The 18,540-nt window shown below is 39.3% G+C and overlaps 1 protein-coding gene across 2 annotated transcripts in view; it reads left to right on the forward strand.

Moving 5' to 3' along the window:
- GUCA1C (guanylate cyclase activator 1C) overlaps nt 1-10,044 on the forward strand; it is a 37,294-nt gene extending 27,250 nt beyond the window's left edge. For both annotated transcript variants that reach the window (XM_069785550.1, XM_009926892.2), the window contains exons 2-4: nt 1,777-1,926; nt 4,701-4,788; nt 7,861-10,044. In XM_069785550.1, the coding sequence (XP_069641651.1) occupies nt 1,777-1,926; nt 4,701-4,788; nt 7,861-7,991 (369 nt within the window). In that variant the 3' untranslated portion in view covers nt 7,992-10,044. The remainder of the gene's footprint in view (nt 1-1,776; nt 1,927-4,700; nt 4,789-7,860) is intronic.
- The last annotated feature ends 8,496 nt before the right edge of the window (nt 10,045-18,540 follow it).

Raw genomic sequence — 18,540 nt, forward strand, 5'->3', positions numbered from 1 at the left:
GGAAGAAAGCAAACAAAATACTATTTTCCAAAATCCAAAGTGAAATGTAAGGGAGAAAGAAGAAAATTAATCTGGTCATGGACATCCACCAAACCTAAAATTAATCTGTAGTTTCATAAGGAGTATGAAAAGCAATAACAAGGCAGCAATGTGAAATGCATCTAACCACATTCTTAGTAGATCTATCAAATCAGATGATGGAAATGTAATCAGCAAAATAAACCTTGCCCTCCAGTAAAACACTTGATCAGACGCTTCTTGAAATAATATTTGCAAAATTGAAATTCAAGCTGGTGTGCCAAAAAGGAGCGTAAAGTTTGCAGTACACGGTGTGTCATTTTTTGGTAAAGCATCTGCTTTTAATACTGGGCCTAATCTTGTTTGAAAACTACATGCAGTTACTGCCAAATTTTATTTAATCCCAAACAGTGGTTGAATAGTGCCTTTGCCTTTGCTGTGTTTGCAATTAGAGTAAATCCAGCAATCACAGCAGAACCTGCACAGAGAGTCTGTGAAGCAGTGGTCAGTCTGCACAAGTTATGCAGGCACCATTTCTGTATGTATCCAGTGTGTTTGAAACATTGGATTTACCTCTTAGGTGCTACCCTGCTGAACAGCCTCGCACAGAAATCAAAACAAGCAGTACAAGTATGGCAATGAGTCGCACCACACCTTGACAGGACTTCTTTTCCTTTAGCCTAGTACAGTCTCAAGGACAGATTAATGCCTGCTGATTGCAAAACCTTAACTGGCAAGACGTGCGTTGATATATGACAATAAAAATAAGTAACACGCTAAATCTACTAGATACTCATCCAACCTTCTCTTCTCAATCACAGGCCATCTGAAACTGGTGACGCTTTCCAACGTTTTCCAAGCAATTGCATTCTGACCAATGTAAAGATCACAAGATTAAATTTACCAGCTGTTAATTCTTTTTATATGCACATGAAAAACAGTTGGAGCAAGTACTCTCCAAATTCAGCAACTGTTTCTTGCATCCTCACCACATTTTTGCAGAAACAGAAGAACTGTCACAGTAGCTTGGACCACCTGACCATGGAGGCCTGTCCTTGACAGGTTTCCATCAGTAGCTTCAGAGAAGGAAGCAGAAAATAGGGAATTAGATCAATCTGAAATGCTCTTTCCCTATGAATATTCCCCCAGTCCTCACTATTTAGAAACTAGTTTATGACTTGAAGGCTTTATATCCCATGCAAAATGCATTTAGTCAAGAGAGACCTGATGTTTATATGGATAAACCACAGTACCTGGGGTTCATGCCAGGTTATTGGTTACCATGTACAACACTTAGTACATGATCTCTCAGATGAGTAACACCTGGAACAGCTCCGTTGCACTGGAAATCATCCGTCATTCTGCAGTACCCATATGAATATAAGAAACTCTGCTTAGACATCTCATTGGTACCAAACCAGATATCCCAGACTCCCCTTTTCTGCATGTGGAAGTCTACTACAAAACTCTTTCTCTTATCCTCAAAAAGTGTCAATAACAATCACTCGGAACAGATTTGCCCCCCACCCTCGCTGCCCCCAGCTTTCAGGGGAGAACAAAAGTGTCTGTGCTAACACCCCTTCCTATAGTACTTCCAGTTGAGCTTATCCTTTTTAAACACCACAGGAGAATTCTGTGTTAAGGTGCTTTATAAATCAGTGTGGATTATAGTGAATTTGGTGACCTGTTTCTGTGAAATTGCCAGAATTAACAGAAAACCAATGTTGTTAAATATGTTTTTTTCTCTCTCTCTCTTAGGATGGATTTATAGACTTCTTGGAGTTCATAGCTGCAATAAATTTGGTTATACGAGGGAAAATTGACCAAAAATTGAAGTGGTATTTTAAGTTATACGATGCTGATGGAAACGGATGTATTGACAAAAAAGAACTATTAAGCATATTCACGGTAAGCAAGTTAGGACCAATAGCAAGAGCATTTGACGCAGTGCATTGCCCCTGAAACAGTGGTTCATCATGTGTTGTAAATGGATTGTCTGTACTTTACCTATGTTTTACAGTTGTAAAACCAGAATTGTTCTGGCTAGTGACATTCCTGTCGTTATTTTCTTGCTTATTGAAGTAAATGTATCTAAGTAGTATTTTACTTTAAAACATAGTTCTACAGATATAATGCTTTACTGAAAGTGAAAAACTGTAGAAACAGTAGAGACATTATTGTGATAAACTATAGTATAAGGCAGGGTAGAACTGAAGCGGCATAATGAATAAAACAGCTGTTTACAAGTGTTTGTGCCAGTCTGTTGTGGAAGACTGGCTTCTCAAAGTGATCTTGCTTCAAGAAACAATACACGTCATCAACATATTCCAATATTATTGTTTTTTGAAAGGCTTTTAGATTTGTTTACTACAAATGCCATTACTCCTATTTTAAAATTAAATTGGGGTAATTTAATTTTACCATGAAATCATGCAGTGACATCCAAATACAAATATTGTATAAAATTTTGCAGAAAATGGGTCCATTTCAAACCCATAAAACCAGAGCGGTGCAATTCTTTCTTTAAAATGATTTAAGTATTTTTCAACTTGCTCTAGTGAAATAGTATTTTGCACTTCAGTAGCTGCTTTCATCTAAAAGGTATTACAGGGTTCCTTGCAAATATGAATGACTTAATACTGCTCCCTAAATGCACAGGACTCGTTACAGATCAAGGTTTTGCTGCAAGGAGCATAAAATCGAAATAGGGATTTAATGTCATAGTAAACAAGGAACATACTTTTCCTGGATTCTGTGCTGGTGCCTGGCTAGTCATTGTTAGAGACTTTCAAGAGCTGCTGCCCAAATTAAAAGGAACTGGAGCCAGATGGAGCCACGGGGTCAAACAAATACAGTTGATGTGTCACCTTCTAAAGAGCAGTTTTCTAAAGGTAGACGGAGAGGCTGCATCTCCCATGTTTCTCCTCATTTAAGACTAATGACATCTTTCTTTTGCAGATATTCTGCACCTTTTTTCACCCAGAGGCAACGAGGCAACTGTGTTTTGTCTTGGGCTTTATCCGAAAAGAGAATTAAAATCCTTTTAATGTAAAGAAGATTTCTTTTTCAACTTACCTGGTTTTAAAACCAGTTTAAACCTCTGTGTGTTTTCTTCTCTTTTGGAGTATGGGAACTTTAATTTAAACCTGCTTAAGTCATTTGACGTAGGCTAGATTAAAATCAGTGGGCTCTAAACAAAAATAAAAATAAAGGCTCACAGCCATTAGGGGCCCTACTTATAGTAAGCATCAGTAAACAAGGGTTTGTCCAAAAAGATATGATGTCATATCTGAGACATTAATTTAAATTACAGAAGTCCTATTAAAACTTCATATGTCCCTACAGCTATGCAAACTTTGGACCAGCAGATCATTATCAATGATTAAAATTCCTTCCAGACAACCATGCACCCTCTCAATGCCTTTTAACAGACCAATTATTTTATTATTTAAGGTCACTCTGTGGTAGTCAGTGATTCAAGTACTTCAGGAACCACTGCTTTGCTCTTAGCACTACAACAAATTTAACTGTGGCAGGGGTACAACTTTCTTCTGAAGACTGCATGAGGGTCAGACATATGGAACACCAAAAGTAGCTAAAGTATGAATTAGTACTACAAACAAGTTTACGTACCTATTTTTGTAAAATTCTTGCTGCCCTTTTGGAACTCATTTGTGCAAAGTCAGATAAAGACAGTAATGGTCAAAATTCCACATCCGTGGTGAATAAGTTTAACTTAACATTTTATTTAAATATAATGAGTTCTAATATAATATCAGGAATACTGAAAGAAACAACTGGCATATATGGTGAATTATCTTACACAACACAGTTCATCTCAAGATAATTCAGGTGTAGAAAAACAAATTTTATAGTATGCCCATTATAGAACATATATGCATGTGTATTTATAAACATATATGCATGTATTTTCCCAGTCAATTACTAATTGGGATATTGAGTTTGAATCCAACTCTTTAAACACACGCTCGTTGCACCTGAACCACTGGCTATTAACATACAGGCTCCTATTTTATTAACCTGAATGACCACCAAATGCAAAAATTACTGTCTCAGTGAATGGGATACAACTTTGCAAAAATATTCATTTATACCTTATACCTTTACTCCAAATATTGGGTCCTTTTTGCCACAGAAAAAGTAGAGGGGAAACTTCTGGTTTTCTTAATTTCTATGGAGGACAAGTAAATTACGCCAGCTTCCAGGACTGCTGGTCTGACTTTATTTGTGACTACTAAATTAAGCATGTCTTAATAGAAAAATGACTTGGGCTTTCTCCTCATGTGCTTTCAGCTGTGAAAAATAATACTCTATTTAAATCACTCAGACCATAGGGCACTCTCTAAAGACGCAGAACTCTCTAGGGCAAGATAAGAATGCTGGTGTGGAATCTAAAGTGTATTGCAGAGCAGAGGTGCCACATGGTTTCAGAAGACCTTCAGAGATATGTAAATTAGCCTGTAATCTTCAGGCTGTGTTATGTTAATTAAATTTCCAATCCTCATTACTGAAGATTTACTTGAAATAGCTATTTATTTAGCAATTTTTGAAAGGGTTGGTGAACTAAAGAGCTGCATCGCAATTACTGCAGTTGCCAGCGTATTGTTTTCACAACTTGATGGAAAAATGTCTGAAAGAACTTTCTGCATTTCTGCTTTTAGGCTATCCAGGCTATTAATGGCCACACCAACATGTCTGCTGAAGAGTTCACAAACATGATATTTCAGAAGATAGATGTGAACAATGACGGTAAGAATCTAGGTTTTCTTGGCATTGGCAGGGATTTTCCCCCATAATCAAGTATGGGATCAAGAGGGGAGCTGAAGGCACTACTGCAGGACTGACTGTTTTAGACAAACTGAAAGCCTGAATCTGCTCTTTTTTACCCACATATTACTTCAGCTTTACAGTGAAGTGTTAGTCAACTGACTCAAGCTGACAGAGGAATTACATGCAGCAGGGGCTAAAACATGGAGGTCTTGCACTGTTCATCCAAAATGCCAGTACCCTGGTTGCACAGCAAAATTAAAGTGTGATTGAGATATTTTTTTAGTATATTTGTGTTGGCTTAATCTAAAATGGATAAGAAAACCAATTAAGATGCACAGTTGCACAGGGTCTAGCACGTTCTAAAGACTGGACAGCATATTGGATGTTCCTTGAAGGCTGATCGTTAACACATGCTAAGACACATGCTTCTGTTTTTTCTCAAGATAGCTAGATTAAGCCAATTGGACTTGCATTTGGAAACTAAAACTTTAATTCACTGCTTCAAAGTTGTTTCTAATAGAAAACCTGCCGCATGTGAGTGTCTTCCCCCATACTTCTAATCATGAAGATCTTCCCTCCACTGGCAATTATGTTTTACATCAATTACTGCAATCATTGACAAATTAGGAATATTAGGAAAGCATTGCAGAGCAAAATCAGATCCCAGCCAGCAATGTGGGGCATTTTTTCTGTTCATTTTTCTGGTCTTATTTGGTGTATTAAGGTTACTTTAAAAAAAAACTGTTTGTGATATATAATCAAAGTATAAACACTGATCTTGTGATGCATATGAATAACTCATGCAGGACTTTTTCCCCACCTGCTTGGCCCACCTTTTGGGTGAAGGCAAATTACCAAAGGACTCCAAATAACATACAGTCATATTCTAGAATCTAACCCAAATTCTATGATTATTTGTACCTTGGCCACTGCTTCGACCATATGTTTACTGCAAGTAATAATTTTATCTGAGCTAGACCATCAGCTGAAAAAATGACTCCTGTGTCTTACATTTTAGCAGTGAAATGCCAGAACATGAATTATTCAGAATTCTCTTCATAATACTCCCATTTCAAACTGCTTTCCACAGTTAGTTATTTTTCAAATAGCTGCAAAGCAGCAGGACTAACTTCACCTGAGGAATGGGACAAATTTTACCAAGTTTGGCTTAAACTATGCTGCCTCCTTGTAGCTTCTTATTAAAGAAAAGGGCAAATAGACAAGTTGCAATGTCCTTCCTCACATTTAAATACAAGAAATAACCCCATGGTTGTAAGAAGCAATTCTTAAACCAAATCTGATGGCTTCGCAATTTATTTTCATTAGCTCAAGGAAACCTGAGACCCATCACAGTCGCAGTGAGTCTGGGCATGCCAGTGTAACCACATCTCACTGGGAACTGCAGTGGTTTTTGTCTGCTTGTATGCTGGTACTGGTACCTTGAAATATATAGCCTGGGATCAAGAGGAGGGAATTCAAGATCAGTTGACCTGCATAAGCAGGAAAATGATGCAGCAAGTCCATCTGACAAGTCTAGGAACCCCATCCACCCAAAGACCTCAGCCAAAGGCGATAGAGAGGGAAGGAGATGGGAAGTAAGAGGAGTGCCTGGGATAGGAGGAGAGATCGGAGGAAGTGAGTGGATGAATGGCAACGCAGGACAACGCAGGCAGGCGTACAGAGACGGCTTGTTCTGTCTCTGCTCCTGGGATGATTGTATAAGGGCACTGGTGTCGGAAGAGGAGGCACGAACATTCTCAGGGCACTGCACGCCAGACCCTGGAGAGGGTCTTACTCCGCTCACTGAAGTCTAAGAGCCAGCACTTCATTCAAATGACATCTTTCCACTTTAATAGTGTGTATATGAGCCTGCTCACCAGTGCAGTGAGGACCCATATGCCTAAAGAGGAAGCAGCCTTTACTGCCCATGGGTAGAAAGTGGTTTTCACATTTTTCAAATGCTGATCATTTTTCTTTTTCACATCAGATGAACTTTCCAAGGTTGCCATGCACAAAAACCAAAACACAAAAAAACTCCGGGGAGTACTTAAATCCAAAAATAGCAAGAAGTCATCCAGCTAAACATTCACCAGAAGGGCATGCGATTTGAATCACTGCTCCCCTGCACCCTGGGGCCCTAAGACATCCAGCTATCTTCCTCTTTGTCTGGCCTCTTGTAATTTCTTATTGCAGTGAGAAATCATTCATTGTTGTGATTTTCACAAGAAACTTTGAACCGTTCTCTGAAAAAAAGGATCAAGCTCATCCTATTAAACCAAGTTCTGTTTCCTCACTCAGAGAAAAACAGTATCACTGGAATAACTTCTAACCACAGAATTGTGTACACTTCTGTGCACCATGCAAGCACACACATGCCTAGGACTGGCCTTTGCTTTTGCTGACAAGTGAGCAGGAAAAGAGGAAGAATGCTAAATGATATTCCTGCTCCTCAATAAAAGAGATTTTATAGTTGTCTTGCAACTTCCAAGGTATTACCTGATTTTGACATAAGACCAAAAAATCACGCTCTAAATGACCATTTCAGTTGCTTGGAAGAATTTATCTAATCAAACCACTTAACCAATTTTTTTACTACGTCTTATTGTGGCTCCAAATAATCCTAGCAGTCAACACAGGGAGTATGCCTGGTAATCCTCAGCAAATCACACCCTAATCTGTTAAAACCAGCTGTAAGATAAATTCCAGTTAGCTCAGTGAGACCTGGTCCATACATCTAAACTCAGCCTTGATAGAAGCTTCATTAGTACCGATTTTTACACATTTCTGTCACCATAGATGCTAACCACTCACAATGGTCTTAGACTTCTGTGAAAGGTTTGTTTGATCTCTTTTAACAGAAAAAAGCAAGTATGAGTTCTAGTATCTGATGCAAAGTGGGAAAAGATTAGAAAATATTTTGCCTGCATTTGCCTATCAGCAGAGAACAGGGGATCTTCCTGAGGGATTCAATCCAGTATGAATGGCCTTGTGTTGGGCTGAGAGTGATTGCTGGGTTTCACGGTTCCTAAGGAGTATCTGACTTCCTTTTAGGGGAACTGACTTTAGAAGAATTCATCAATGGTGTGGAAAAAGACAAGGACCTAATGGAATTGATTACGAAAAGTTTTGACCTTTCCAACGTACTCAAAGTCATACAGAATGGCAGGAGACACAGCATCTGAAGGATCCAGTGACGGATGTGGCATCTGTGTCATCATTTCAAGGAAGATAATATTGATGCATTCAGAGAGCTTAATGTCGCCAAAGCCTGCTCAGGCAATACTGAGCAGCCTGCTCCAGGAGTAACAATTTTCACTCTTGACTCCATCTCTCTCCTTCTCTTTTCTTTATTCTTTACAATAACTGTGGCAGCCACAGAACACAAACCTTTGCCCACATATAACAGAAAAGCTATCTGATGCAGTACAAATAACTTCTTTGGTCTCTATGAACACTGTTCAGAGTAATCAATAAAACAACGAAAATATCGCAAAATGCAACCTTTCCAGAAGACACAGAGTTAATAAATTTATTCTTTTAAGCACAGGCTCTTTAACCTACTAGCTAAAGTGTGGATATAAACTTCTAGGTAGGACTGGGTTCTATCCAGATCAATTAAGAATGAAGCCTGGTTTGCATTAACTTAACCTTTGCTCTAACCAGTACTCAAAATTGGAGTAGGTTCTCTGGGAGACAACTCAGCTTAATATTCCCGAGATATGCATTCTCCTCAACAAACTGTCTACCACTCTTGATTTTATTACAACTGTAAATTAAAATAATGTGATGTTTTGATGGTTTTGGCAGGGTTCAGCTACTGTTCTTTCAAATTAACCTTTTACAGAAGCGCTGGAATGAAATTTTGTTATCTTTGTAGAGTAAAATTAGATGTTCAAAGAATAGCTAAAACCAAATCATTTTGTAAGCACTCTGTTTTCCCAGAGATTTGTGTCCTTTGACTTGTATGTCCTCCTTTTCAAAACAATTCGGTTTCACTGGGCTCTTTGCCATGGCTGCATGAGACAAAAGGTAAGAGGTATCGTGACTAGTTCCTTCCTGCTCGTGGAACTGCTGGCTTCTGCCAAACAGGCTGTTCAACAGCTGAATTCTTCCTGCCTTTGCCTGAGAAGGAGTACTAATTTAGGTATCTTTGCCCTGCCCAGATACCTGGGTGAAAGCTTTTAGCAATTTAGTCTCTCTGAGACTTCTACCTTCTTTCAAGTTGGGTTGCAATTGTCTCTGAACACGGTAGCTGTTAGGAGTGCAGGGATTCACAGATGGCATGATCACATATGCCTCATTTTCTTAGGAAACCAGACTGAAAACAACTCAACCTTACTTTATAAATAACATGATTAATTCTATGAGCTGAAATGGAACTGCATGAACTGTCTGCAAAGGGAAAATTATAGTTCTCTCTGGCTCTGTTGGGATTGATACTCTCTCAAGTCTCCAACAAGTTTTATCAAATTACTACATTATATCAGAAGAATAAGTTCTCCTTGGCTGACAGTGCCCTGCAGGCATCACACTCATATTAGTTATTGTTAGAAGCATCAGCTTTATGCAAAATAATTTGTGCATGGATTGGTGCAGGTTGAATGAAACAATTATTAAGATTTCAATATGAAAATGTTTTTCTTCCAAATTCATTTCAAACCCATGTCCATTTGCACATGAAATATGCTCCATCATCTGCACTTATCCCAGGTTTTGTTTGATCAATGGAATATACTAAAAGTATGCAACATGCATCACTTGACATTATAAACAGTTCTGACATTATAGTTCTGACATTTGAATCTTTTATATCCTTTCAAAAAAAAAATTATGTATGAGATTGCTGGTGGTTCAAATTTTAAGTTCTTGTATTTATTCATCATTGGCACATTAATATGTCATTGTCAGCATCAGTTTTCTCACACCCAGGCTTCAAAAAAACCACTTTTCTCAATCTAATGCTTTTGCATTTAGATCCTATGAGGGTGGTGTCCTTCAGAATTGGCTTTAAAATATTTAAAATAAAATGGTCCAATCTAAGCAATTTGGGTGTATGGGAACAGCTGTGTTTTGGATTTTTGCTTTTAAACTAATGAAGTTACGGACTTTGAAAAATGACTATTATCTATGTACACAGACTTTTTTTTATAAAGGGATTTTAAAGAGAGTATTTCCATTTAAATTTGTCTAATTTTTCCATGTAACTGTAATTATATGAAGTGAATTACCAATCCAGGAGGAGTGTTGTGTCGTATTAAAAGGGTTTTTTAATAAGTCGATTAACATAAATTTCCTTTAATTACTTAAGCACAATTTGATACACAGCTGCTTAAGATAAATGCATTATGGCCACAATGTTCTATCGGTCTCATTCTTCTAAATTTGTCAGCTGCTCATCAAGTGTATCAGTGAAATCAGGTGGGACATGGAAACCTGTCAAGTGTGACTGCCCCCCCAAAGTCTTGTTCTGAAACATGAAGCTGCAATTCATCTCGGTGCAGGTGCTCTGCAGTCATGAAGGAATATTGTAAGTTGACCTGACTATCAAAATGTTTATTGCTAGTTGAATAGACAGCAGAAAAGGAAGAAGAAAGCTCAGTGTTAGCTCATGTTATGTACACACTTTTGCAAATACTGAAGTGGTTAAGGGGCAGTGTTGAGCCACTGATCCTGAGGGCTGCCAGAGCCCACAGGAATGCTTTTGCTTCAAAGCCCTGCATGGGAGAGAAAAAACATTATAGCACATGCTCTCAAGAAGTGTCTGTGTCAACAAGATTGATGCAGATGCCAGCTGTGAGCGTCTAGAGAAGCTGGGCTGCCTATAGCATCATCACAGGGGGGTAGTTTTTAATTAAGATAGATGTGCACTGAGAATGGCTAATCATTTTGTCACCATATTCACCTTGGAAAGAATCACAGGTTTCAAATTCACTCTGTGCAGCTGGGTGAGCTTTGCCAATCAACAGGGTAATTGGTAGTTTCTTTTCTAATATAAGCTCTTTTACTGTTAAGAAATCTTTATGACTTTATGTTCTTTCTATTGCATCCAAACAACTAAAGGTAATTAGTGGTGACAGTCCCCTTTTTTGAACAATTCTTAATCGTCCTAAAATTATCTCGTTTTCTTTTCTGGCAGCTCAGTATGCTAGGAAAATAAATAGGTACTTTTTCTTCTGAGAATTCAAAGCCACAAGCAAACTGCCTTTCGTTGTAGATATGAAATTGCTTAAGCATTAACAGGTATGATCAAACCTTATGCCATAGTTATGCATCCCTGACAAAGTGGGAGGATAGCTTGCTGTGGTGTGGAAAAGATCTCACAGCTGCATTTAATTTTTTACCTTATGTAAGATTAGCTGTACCATACAAACCGTAACAGCTAAATATTTGATTAAATATTCAAAGCTTGGGTTCCCCTGTGTGCAAGGACGTATGTCCCTTTACTAGATACTAGATCAAGATTTTCCACATGGAAAGATTTCTCCAAGTCTTGCATGATTACAGAAATTGCTGAAGATATCAGAGAGGGATTTTTAAGCACCGTTTTTTAAACTTCTGTTAAATACAGTAGAATATTCCAAAAATAGGAAATGTATGTAGCTTTACACTGTACTTTTTGACCTGCGCTTATTAGAAAGCTGAGGCAGAAAACGCCCTAAATATGTGATTTTAACATGGCAAAATCTAGATGACTTTAGGCTGTAAGAGCTCTGTCTAACAAGCATAATGGCCCATCTCTTGCTGGAACAGGCTCTTCTCTCCAGTCCCTGCCCAAATCGTTTGCATCATTGGCGTTTCTGTTAACCCTTGCTTTATTCTCCAGTGACCTAACAACTTCTTCTGACCTAAAGATCAGGAAAGGAGCCGCTGCTCAGGTGGTACATGTAGCAGGCAGGGAACCTTTCACTTCTACAGCCTGAGCTGAAGACAAAGCTCTGGGTTTCAATGAAGGTAGAGGGATTGACTTGAAAAATGATGTCTTATGCTTAGGCTTGCACTGTTTTTTACCTTACAGCAGCCATGTGAGAGGAGGTTCAGCCGTCAAAAGTAACCTAACTGCCAAAGACAGTTATTCTAAAAGATCTCCTGTATAACTGCTTAATTTTTATTTTCACCTCCTCTGTAGTAGAACTGTAAGAGAATTTAAGACAGCTTGCTACACAGTTGTTACTGCACTTACAAACAACACTATAATGAAATACTAAATTCTGAGTTGCTAAATCATCAAATGCTACTGGCTCCGGTTTGAATGTCTAGTTGCTTTTAGTAAGGACTGAACTTCTGGTCTCATTTAAAGCTGTACTGTTTACAAAAAATGTAGATTAACCCATGTCCCGTGCAGAATACTGGAGAGACTGGGAGGGTAGAAGGGAGGGAGTCCCAGAACACTCAAAAAGGGAAAAAGAAGCAGGGGAAGAAACCTATAGAGGCAGAGGAGGTAGAGGGTATCAGGCCCCATGAAAGGGACATCATGGTGTGACAACCTCTGGCCCTAAGGGACACACTCTAGAAGAAAGTCCAAATGTCAAAGTATGGAAAAGAGGAAAAGGAGGAGAGATTAAAGCTATGAAGAACCATGTTCATGTTGTGACTGTTCTGTGCCTCAGACGATACTTGACAACTCAATTGCTTCTACGAGTGCTCAACAAAACCTTAAACAGAAAGTATATAGTATTTCACCTGGGACTGTGTCTGAGATTTGGCTTTCCTTGCTTCCCTAATGGAATTGCAAAACTCTTCCAACAATGCGCTGCTGAAGAGCCCAAAAGAGGTCATACACACTATCCTGTATATGCCTACCTCCTGCACAAAGGTACAAACCAAAATTGCCTTCTGAGACTGTCTAGCAATCAGGTTAGTAAAATTACAAACAAGGAATCTGAAATAGTGATAATCTGCACCAGCAGTTTTTTCTACCCGAGGATAGTGCTGGGGCACTACTGCTACTGCACCTGATTTCTCAAATACCAAGGTCAAACCTCTCAAGATGTCTTCTGGTTCTTTGCAGAGGATGTTCAAGACCCTGGCAAAACAAATGTACCTTTTGTTGTTCCTCTCTAGATTATTTTCATTAGCTGTCCAAGTTAGCAAGGTAGCAACAGGTGTGTTGGCATGTAGAATTTTGTATGCTGTGGAAAACTACTTATTTAGGAAACGCAGTCATTTCTTCCCTCACAGGTCACTAAACACCCTCTGAATGGCAATGGTACTCAAGCACTGTTTTTCACAGCTGAGTCTGAGCAACTGATCTAAAGAGAAAATGGTTGGTATTCCAGTCTCCTATCCCATGAGCTATCTATTCTTCCAGCTTTCTGAATATACATAGCAATTACAGGTCTTTTAAACTCCACCTTTCTTGGAAAACTCAAAAGTACACTCAGAATGATAAATGAATGTGTACTTATGGACCATCTGTGGTCCCGTATAAGTCAATGATCCCATTGATTCCAAACCAGAACAGAATTTCTTCATGCTAACATCTAAAGAATATATCAAATTCTTGATTTATTCAGAATCTTACTAACCTTTTATGCAGCGCAGTATTTCTGTGGGCTACTGCAGAAGGGTGCAGGGAAGGAATGAAATAAGTATTTTGAAAACACTTTAAAAAAAAATAAAATATATATTAATGCCATGACCATTTTCCTTTTAAAAACCAATGAAATATTCATGGAAGGGGCTGACACAGTTTTGAGTGTATCAAAAGAAATTAAACTCCCATCAGGCTTCAGGCACAGCTTTTCATTCTTAGCATCCGTTCACACGTTCCTTCCATTGCTGTCCCCAAAGCAATAAAAATGATGTGGGTTTTTTTACACCGGCAGCATACCTCTGGCACATAGCTTTAATGGTTCAGGACAATATGGAAAGAGTTTGCACTTTTCCTCCTCTTTTTATTTAAATTACAAATATTTGACAAACTGCTTCTATCCTGGAGGATTTCAAATCCCTTCAGATTTAAAACACAGCTCAATTTTAAAGACCTGCTAAGAGGTAGAGGAAAAAGTTGAACATTTGCAATGAAACAGGTTTTTATTGTTCTTTCATTGTTCCTTTATTATACTAAAGGTGCTTATATCAAAAGAGGATCTTTATTCCCATGCCCTCATTTATTTTTTAATTAGGTCAGTCTTTCCTTTGATATCCTGTGCACCAGCTCAGCCTCTAAAGGCAGTGTCAGCTAGCCATCAACTTCTGGTGAAGATCATAATAATTTAGTCATCTTCTAAGCAACACAATGACTTCTAATAACATTCCATAAATAGTGAACACCAAACAGCTTGCAAAACACAAACTATATTTTATGACCAGAACTACCTCCAAACAGAATACTTTTTGAGTTTTCCAAGAAAGTTTGGGCTCTTCCCTAGAACTTCAAAATGAACAGGGAAAACAAATACACAAAAAATCCAAGCTTTTTAATTATCAGTCAGTTTTTTTCTAAGTATTTAAGCTGGTGAGATTCCCAAGCACCCAAGTTAGGAGCTGACTTTCCTTAGATAGTCAGTGGAAAGAGGAGGGTCTTGTAGTGGTAGGTCAGCACATCAGACCTACCATCTAAAGAAGCTGATAGGAATAATCAAGGAAAATAAAGGCATCGCACTGCTCCCCAAAAAGGGAAGCTCCAAAAATGATGTGTACTGCCTGCCAGGGCTAGCAAATGCCTCTGGAGAACACAATTACAAATCTTAATTTAGTACTTCCTGGTGGGTTTGATTGTCGCAGAAAGCGCATTTGTGCCCACTCAGATACAGGACAGGTTCTGCTGTCACCTTCTCTGCCTCCTGTCTAGAAAAGTGCCAAATGCTGCCGGCTCTCTGAAGAGAAGCCAAATGTGCACAATAGGCAAGAAGCTATTCCTAGGACTAAAGGGAAGTGCTGATCAATGAGCTTAAGACAACCCAAAGTGAGGGTGGGTACATAAGAAATGACTGTCCTGCAGGTACAAAACTTAGGGGGAAATAGTTCAACAAATAAACTAAATCATTGTTTCAGAGGGAAGAGAAATCCTCAAAGCAAAATCTTTCTAGCCCCCCAGAGTTTCTCCTGAAAGTTGCGATGGCAAAGTATGTTTGTGGAAAGACAGTCTGCTGCTGGCAGGAAGGAATATTTTATGTGACAAACAAGCAAATCAGATATGAAGGGAATATGATGGGTTGTTCGTTCACACCTTTTTTCCTATTCCCACTGTTTTGGTCTGCTTATGGCTGAGGGGGTTTTCCCCTTCCAAATTCCTTCTGCTTTTTTCTACCTGTCCAATGTCCTGCTAGAAGCTCAAGGGAGAGAGAGTCAGACCCTGAGAAAAAAACAGGAGAGGACAGATAAAAATGGCTTTCCAGCATCTGGGGAATAGCTTTGTGCTGGAGAAAACTGTTTACTCACAGATGTGCTACTCCTGCTGCTTATTTTGATTTCTTTCATTTCTGCTTTGCATTGACATTCAAGGCGCACTGAAAAGATGAACCTTCCTGTTTACTGGAAGATATAATAAAGCATCTTTTCCTACGTATGTAAAACAGAGACATCTGGAAATGAGAGCCATGGTGCAAGGAGGCCTTGTGACACTATTCCCATGACAAGGCTCTGCTTATCAGACTGAGAGAAGCATTTCACATGTTGTGGTAATTTGCAGTAAAAATTGCCACAGATGGTGTTAGTTAGTGTTTGTGGAGTTTATGAATTAGTATTTGGCTACAGATCTATCTCCACATGTTTCTGTGATACCAAAAAGAATGCAGAGATAGAGAAGCCCAAATAAACACAAGTTTTTCTTAAAGGAGGTTTTGTTGAGAATCAATTTCACAATAACCTCTGTAGCATTATAGTGACCTGATACACTGAGCTATATAAATCCAGCTCTAATTTCCACTCTAAAACTAATCCTAATCTATACCTGTAAATGATACCTGATCAGCTTTTGTTTTCTCACATGCTGTTAATCTATGTATGGTATCGTCTTTAAAACATGTAAGAGACACAACTCCTTGACTAGCAGCTCCTGCCCAGCACTCATCATCTCCTTGTTGAAATCTTATCCCCCACCACACAGTATAGGTCTGTGTCTACCTTACCAGGCCTTCTCTAAACAGAAACGTCCAAGCAAATGTTAACCTTGTGCATCATAAGAGTAAGGCAGAAGAAAAGTGCAAAGCAATGCTTTCTTTTTCTTTCTATATTATTTGGGTGTATTTTGCCAAAAAGCAGACCTATTTTTTCAGTTTAACTGAGCGTGGTGATGTGTGACACTCTAAATACTGGGTTAAGTGATGAGGAGCACAGCGTTCAGCTTGTCAAAGCAGCATGACGAACACACATACAGCTCAGAGCCACGCAATAAGCACAGGTAGCTAGGGGTGCTGGATGATATGTGAAGGACCAGGGTATAACAGTGTACACTGGGAACATATCTTCAAATGGGGCATTTTTAAGCATAGGTGCCATTAGGAAGCACTGTTCTGGCTTGCGTAGCAGGTGTACAGCTGGAAGTAGGGGTACTCTACTACGAATTTCCATGAGTGTTAGATGCCAAAACGGACAAGCTGATGTAGGCAAGGTGCCTCAGGACACAACAGCTCTGCAGAGCCCTATGCTCTGGACTTGTCACTTCGACTGTTTCCCTCCCAGATAAATTGGAAGAGGAGTTGGTCTAAATCTTCCTGTTGTATTTTTTCTTTTCAAGTAGGGGGATGTAGTTCCTCCTCATTGCCTCAAGAAAGGGCCTCCAAGCGCTGTGTGCATCTGTTGATGGTTCAAGGAAGTTTTCGAGGTTTTCCCTGTTCCTCTTGGCCCTGCTCCTATTTGTATCCACCTCCACCCAAGCTATGGCCACCAATGCGTTATTTTCTACCCTAGCACTTGCTACTAGGTCTTTATTCATCCCCTTTGGTTTTATTTTTTTTCTGCAATCCAATCCTTAAGCCAACTTCACACAGACCCTACCTTAATTTTAAAGCCTTCTTCACGTATGAAATTTCTTCCCACTTCCTTGAAGAGATCTCACAAAAGGCAGCAATTGAAGGGTGGGGGGCAAGAAAGAGGAAGGTCAGAAATTCAGAACTCCATGCACCAACGCAACTGTCCTTTGCACCTCAGAAGGGAGAAGCCAGACAAAGAAAATTGAAGCCTACATGTCCAGATGGGTTTAACTCCTCGCTTTGTGGTCCTCGCACAGTGGTCAGAAGTGAGAGGCCTGAGGCAAGCAAGATGTGTCTGTAAAGATATGCCGCCCACTGACCCTGTTTACAGCCATTAATTCTTCTGAGCTTTGCAGTGGGGGAAGGACACCCAGCACACCTTATTTCGGGTAGGATATAAGTCAATTTTACAACACATGGGAGTACATGCCACATAACTCTGATTTAGCCAGGTGCCTGCTATACAAAAATCCTTGAGAATACCTCCGTGTGTTTGAGGGTTCCCAGGTGTGTACAGGGGGTGTCCATGACCTGCGCAACCCTACTGCCCCTGCTAATGCTACAGTCCCAGATATGTGGAAGCCAGCAACACTTGACTTCCATAAAGCTTGCCACAGATGTAAGAGAAGCAGAGGGTTGAAAAAGGAAAGAAATAATAGCTCAGACATAGCTCTATATTTTCTTTTTGTTCTCCACAGCAGCAAGTCTAGCTTAGAAAGGTGTGAATCTTCACAACTGCAGCCCAGAGAAACCATCTCCCGTTTTCTCCTGGCAAGCACTAACTTCTCCTGTGCTCTTAAACCACATACAGCTTCTATAACCAGACACTGCCACAGCACTTGTGCCAAAATATGCCGTCCTGAAAATGGCCTTTCACTCTCTGCATACAGTAGTTCTCTCTGGCAACTGGTAATGTTTATGAGCGGTTTTCTAATAAGGACATGGATACATCCTTTTAATGAAACTAATCTTTTCTAGCTGAGGAATTGTTATAATTTCATCTGGTTTGAATGACCAGACATATGTTGTTGAACCATGCAGACCAAATATTTATTTTGACCACTTCAAAAATACCTTGCAGGCTAAGTCTGGTTTGCCCAGCTCTTTGTTAAACAATTGCAAATGAGAAACATTCAAAAAAATCACAGCTTGTTTATGCATAATTTGTACGCTCACAGTAGAAAGGGCTATGTATCTCAGCTAAATCATTTGCAATGAATAATTCCACCATTCGGTACAGATGCAAAGCGTTGGAAGTTACAGAACATTATGGAAATGCATCTTCTGTCCTCAGGAGATGGGAGAATTTTAATTCCTGGCACTGAAGGCAGGCTTGAATGAGAATATGATTAAACTTTTATAACTGCTTGATGTTTTCTTGGCTCAATCAATATTCTTTTCAATAAGCCCTTGGCCTGTTTCAGAAGTGCTGCCAATATTTGTTGTTGAGTAAATGTGGTTTTATTTTTCACTCCCACTGATCTGATCAACAGAATGACTGATCACAATGAGTGCTGTGTTCAAACATTTTAAAACAATTTACTCTGCTCATGCAGGACAGAGGTTAGGTAGCGGTGCTGATTACAGCACATCTTTTAGTGGCCTCTGTTACAGACAAATATGCTTTGATATCACATCCAATGTATCCGACTGCATTCGTTCATTTGTGCAAGCTGGTAGGAACAGATGGGGTCATGCAGAATGGTTGCTTCCTTTCTTTCAAAGGAAGACCTAAAGGGACACAACAGGTAGTCATGCATTCCTCAGGAGGACTAGCATACTGGGGTTAGACCCTGAGCCTTCCATCCTGCTGTGT

This window comes from Haliaeetus albicilla, chromosome 6, assembly GCF_947461875.1.
Source record: "Haliaeetus albicilla chromosome 6, bHalAlb1.1, whole genome shotgun sequence".
NCBI lineage: Eukaryota > Metazoa > Chordata > Aves > Accipitriformes > Accipitridae > Haliaeetus > Haliaeetus albicilla.